We start from the raw sequence: 5,379 nt of genomic DNA on the forward strand, positions 1-5,379 counted from the left end.
TCGGGGTTCAAAAAGAGCTAATGCCACCTGGGTGATCATTATATCTTTCAATTTCTAATTTTTTATTTGTAATGTTTTTTTCTAAAAAAACATCTTTCTACAACATGCAAATAAATCAGTAATTTCTCCTTGTTTTTCTCTGTGTGTATGTGTGTGTGTGTGTGTATATATATATATATATATATATATATATATATATATAATAGGCGCATAAGTGTTTGCTGGATGTGTTTTATTGTGGCACCAGCACCAGTGGGGTTGTCTTGTACCCCACATGATGAAAGAGTCTTCTCTACTTTATAGTGTCTCTGTTCATTCAAAACAGGATAACTGAGTGGGTGAATAGAGGAGAGGGAAATAACAGGAAGACTGGGATGAGTGGATAAAGAAAGAGAGAATATGGTGAGAGAAACAGTGATTGGAGTTAGCTGGTAGTAGAGGAAGGGTAATGTAAAAGAGACAGTAAGGGCAGGGAGTGATGGAAGATATGCAGTGATGGCAGCTACATGTTTAGTGGTGTGAGGGGGATTAAATGATGGGGCAGTATTAGTGGTTAATGAGGGTAAGAGAATGAGATGATTGTTAGTAATGAGTGGCTTGGGAGAGAGGAAGTGATGACCGACAGAACAGAAAGAGACAGCAGGTTTGCATGCTTTGTAAACGATATCATTGGTGTTAGATCATATCATTTACAATCAGACATGGCTGGCCATTAGAAAGACCAGAAGAAACAGTACTTTACTTGGAAACAAATGAAGGTTGATGACAGGAAGGACATCCAGCTGCAGAAAATCTTGCCTCAATAGGTCTTGTTGGATCCCTGCTACCACGAAATAGTGGATATTAAAAAGTTATAATGATGATATACAAACATCATTTGTAAAGTTTTACATCCATTTCTTTATGCTAGCATGAGTAGGAGGAATATATTATTGAGGTGTTGTTTTGCTGCCAGATGCTCTTCCTGTCACTAACCCTTACATGCTTTTCAAATAAGGGATCTCTTATTTCACAAGTCTTCATAGACACAAAACTAGCAGATGACTCACTGACAAAGTCATCTGCTGGTTTTTCCCCTTTGAAGATGTCACTGAATGACTTTCAGAGAAACACAAATATAAACAGATGACGATGGCATCAATAAATATATTCCCATGTATTTCTCTACACTGTAGCTTATATACACCAGCATGTTTGTTTGTATAACGGCATGGTTCTGAGTTCAGTCCCACTGTGTGGTACCTTGGGCAAGTGTCCTCTACTATAGACACAAGCCAACCAAAGGCTCGTGGATGGATTTGGTAGACAGAAACAGGAAGAAGCCCATTGTGTGTGTGTGTGTGTTTTTGCCCCTCACCACCACTTGGCAACTGGTGTTGATGTGTTAATGTCCCTCATAACTTAGTGGTTCAACAAAAGAGATCGATACAATAAGTACCAGGGTTGATTTATTCAACTAAAAATTCTTCATGGTGGTGCTCCAGTAAGGCCACAGTCTAATGGCTGACATAAAAGATGAGATACATATATAATGGCCAGCACATTTGAATAGATAGTAATTTAACTACTATTCCTACCATGACCTTCCCTACTTTAGTGTAGGACATTTTTTTTTAATGGCTTACTCAGAGAAAGAAAGACAACTCCTTGACTCTTTTTGGGGTCTCTGTGACCCTTGTAGATGTTATCCTCATACCAGAGATTTGGCCTTAATACTAGAGATGGTGAAATCTGCTGAAGGCAAACATAAGGCATGAGGTGATGGTGTTAAGGACAGGTTACCATCAAACACTGGAACAGATAGGCTTCCATACAGTTTCCATCAACCAAGTGTTACTCAAGACACTTTGGTCGATCTTAAGCTTGCCCAAGATGAGGTTTAGCACGATTGAACCTGAAACCACGTAGTTTCAAACCAAAGTTCTTTACCACATAACCATGCCAGTTGTTACATAGAATTATAACAATGAGGTCTCTCTTCCAGAGACAGTAGCGAGTTCACAAAAAAGGTACACAGGTGCGTGTTTGTCCCCCACCATCGCTTTGACAACCAGTATTGGTGTGTTTACATTCCCGGAACTTAGCGGCTCGGAGGATACGACAGAATAAGTACGAGGATTCGATTCATTCGACTAAAAACATATTCAAGATGGTGCACCAGCATGACCGCAGTCAAATAATTGAAACAAGTAAAAAATAAATGATAATAAACGTGGTTAGCTATATTGTGGTGAAATAATGCCCTCTCTAGGGAACGAACCAGAGAACAGCACAACTACTTTTCATTGGTTCTCGCCTCTTTATGTTGGACTTGTTCACTTGTTATTCAAGAACTTCAGTTTTTTGTATTTCTGAATAGAAAGTGGGTTTCATTTTGCAGCATATTGTTGTAAATGGAGGCACAGTTCACTAAGTTAGTTGGTCAGGATGTACACTTTGGTATGGTCGATAGAAATAGTTGTCAGTATCTAAGAAAGTTATTATTAATAATATATAAAAAGGAATGGAGGTTTACAGTCGGTAGTTTGTGGAATTTAGTTTTAGTCACGACTATCGAGAACTATGATACAAAATACTTTTTGTAAGTTGGTTGTATGTACAACTAAAAATTATATCGATAGCAGGAAATGCAAGGATAGCTAGATATGCAGGTAAGAAGATAAGGTGTTTTAAAATATAGAAGTTATTTAAATGAAGAAGAAAAATCAAACGAAACTAGAAATGGCTTGTATCGGCAAATAATTTTTTAAAAAAAGTTCAGAGTGAAATAATTTTAAGCTGTGAGGAACCCTCACAACTCAATATTTATTCTATGAATTGAAGTTTTTGTTATACATGTTAACACACGTATATGCGTGTGTGTATGAAAGAGAAAGAGAGAGAGAGAGAGAGACCCATTGAGTTTCTACGCAGTAGAAATTGAAAATACTGACAGAAAATTACATTGACTGTCAACATAAAAGAACTGAAACTAAACTCAGAAATACAAACAACCGTTAAAATAATGCTAACGGTTATTTATAAGTATATATAAGAGTATGCTTGTTGGTATCTATGTGTATGTATATGAACACACCGATTTCCCTGCCATAACAACGGTTTACCCGCGGTTTTTTTTGACCGGGTTGTCGATAAACAAAAAGAGAAAGTCTGTCTAAACTGTAAATTATCAAATTACCTGACCAACCAAACTGTTTAATATGGTTATGTGAACTGATGTAAGTCGAATGGGGAGTTAACAGTTGTAGCTGTTCTATCTTCGCTAGGATTTCCTTCATTATTCATCACAACACAGAACCACCCGTAAGTTAGAGCAGGACACGGTGTAACAGGAAGCTTTTATCCTCTCAAATAATCACCCCAGATAAAAACAGGTGCCTTAAATCTCGATCGGGTAGAAAAGCGGTCAAATCTTTCTCAAAGTTATTATCGATGTATATGGATTCATGCAATAACGTTTAGTACTACATATCTTTACAAAAAAGACAGGATAGTCACGACTGGAATGCCTTTGATTGTAGGTTTTGTTAATCAGTTTTGACCAGTAACCATAAATTCAATGAGGGCAGCTCTGACGTGCTCATTTGGTCTGCTAGAAATAGCTGTCAAATCTCCATCAAATTTCATCCTGCCGTCTGAAAAGTAGAAGGACACACTGGAAAATGTATTCTTATAAACCTTTAAAAAGACGAGATGATCGTGGATGGATTACCTTTGATGATGGTTGTGCTAAATAAGGATTCAACCGTGGTTTTAATTGCAACTTCTGTTTTCCCTATGTTGTTTCAAGTGCCACACGTTGAGGAAACGTATAGCTACGGGCTAACTGCGGCCCGGCTGACGACGAACCATATCTCATGCGGCCTGCTTCTCAAAACCAAATTACCCATGACTGGCAAGGTTGAGTGAATGTACACTATGGTTCATTTTTATTGACCCCCGAAACGAAATGGTCACAACAAATGATTTAGTAGAGACGAAATATTTCAAGTTGTTTCGTCCAACGAGCCAATGGTCATGCTGATCAGCTTAAGAATAACCATTGAAAACAAAACGAAATATAGCTTTACATATTCTTTTACACGTTTCGACCAAAAAGCTGTGGCCATACTGGAGCAAGTGTATTTTGTATTTCTAATATTATAGTTAGCAATATTAAGTAGGATAGCTACCCGTAGGGTAGGTACTACTGTTAATGAGGACAGATACCCTTACTAATTTGGACAGGTACCAATGAGAACAAGGGTACGTACCTTTAGTAAGTAGGATAAGTAACTCAAATTACTAGGAGCAGTACCGTTACTTTTAATAACTAGGGTAGGTACGTCAAATAACCCTGAGAGGTACCTCCACTAATTCTGGTATGTACCTTTAATAACTAGGATAAGTACTTCTATTTATTAGGATAGGTTCTTGCAATAACAAGGAGAACAAGAATAGGTACCTCAAGTATGTATGATAAGTAACTCAAATGACTAGGAGAGGTACCTCTACTTCTAATAAGTAGGGTAGGTACATCTAATAACAAGGATAGGTTTCAATGAGAACTAAGATTGGTACCTCTAAAAACTTGCAGAGGTGCTGCTGATATGTGAGGTAGGTATCTCTAATAAGTAGCGTTTGTCCTGAAAACAACTCTTATAGGCACTGGTGTCAGAGCAGGTACTGGTATCCTGGCTGTTATCACTTGATCTCCAACCACCTTCCTCTCACTTCACATTGTCTCAAAGAATTGGAAAGATAATCTAGAACAATAGACACATTATATCCACTGGCACAGGAAGGAAATTTGCTTAAGGGGTGAAAAATAAGGTCCAAAATTTTCGTACAAATAAAGGTCTTATTGTTATTTTATTTATTTTTGTTCTTTGAGAAGAAATCTAACTTGAAGCTACAAATCCCTTCTAATGCAATGTTTTCTAAACCTGAGAAAATTAAGTAGGGGGTGCAAATTTTAGGAGGTGTACTTGCACCCCATGTTACTGGGACCATGATTAGATCTGGATAAAAGAGTTGTAGTCATGGCTAGAATGTCTTTAATAGAAGGTTCTTTAGATTAAGGTTGGATTGGAGTTAAACAAAGCAAGAACAGTTTGATAATCTGGTCTTGGATAATGTCTGAATAAGAAGCTAGGGATGGTCACTTGTGGAACGTCTTTGATCTTGGAATTAAACAACACCACCAATGGTGTTGTGGTGTAAGTGACAGTAACCTCACCCCCAACGCCCCCTCCCACTGACAATGAATTAGAAGTTTTTTCATCAACATAAAATATTATTATTGATTATTTGATTAGAGCTACAGCTGTTGACATAGGTCAAGGTCACAGCACCTGTTGGTGGTGGCAGTAGGAGTGGTAGTGCTAATGGTGGTGGTGG

General features: G+C 37.7%; 1 protein-coding gene across 2 annotated transcripts in view; it reads right to left on the bottom strand.

Moving 5' to 3' along the window:
• Nucleotides 1-3,840, bottom strand: part of LOC106874113 (chromodomain-helicase-DNA-binding protein 1-like) — a 37,002-nt gene extending 33,162 nt beyond the window's left edge. Inside the window, exon 1 of one of the 2 annotated variants that reach the window (XM_014921720.2) lies at nucleotides 3,713-3,840. Coding sequence is in view for 1 of the 2 variants with exons in the window: in XM_014921719.2 (XP_014777205.1) it covers nucleotides 3,179-3,278 (100 nt within the window). In the remaining variant the exon portion in view is untranslated. Of the gene's footprint in view, nucleotides 1-3,178; nucleotides 3,351-3,712 lie in introns of those variants that run through there. The other variant, XM_014921719.2, reaches the window with a different exon arrangement.
• Between the last annotated feature and the right edge of the window lie 1,539 nt (nucleotides 3,841-5,379).

This window comes from Octopus bimaculoides, chromosome 15, assembly GCF_001194135.2.
Source record: "Octopus bimaculoides isolate UCB-OBI-ISO-001 chromosome 15, ASM119413v2, whole genome shotgun sequence".
In the NCBI taxonomy this organism is placed as follows: domain Eukaryota; kingdom Metazoa; phylum Mollusca; class Cephalopoda; order Octopoda; family Octopodidae; genus Octopus; species Octopus bimaculoides.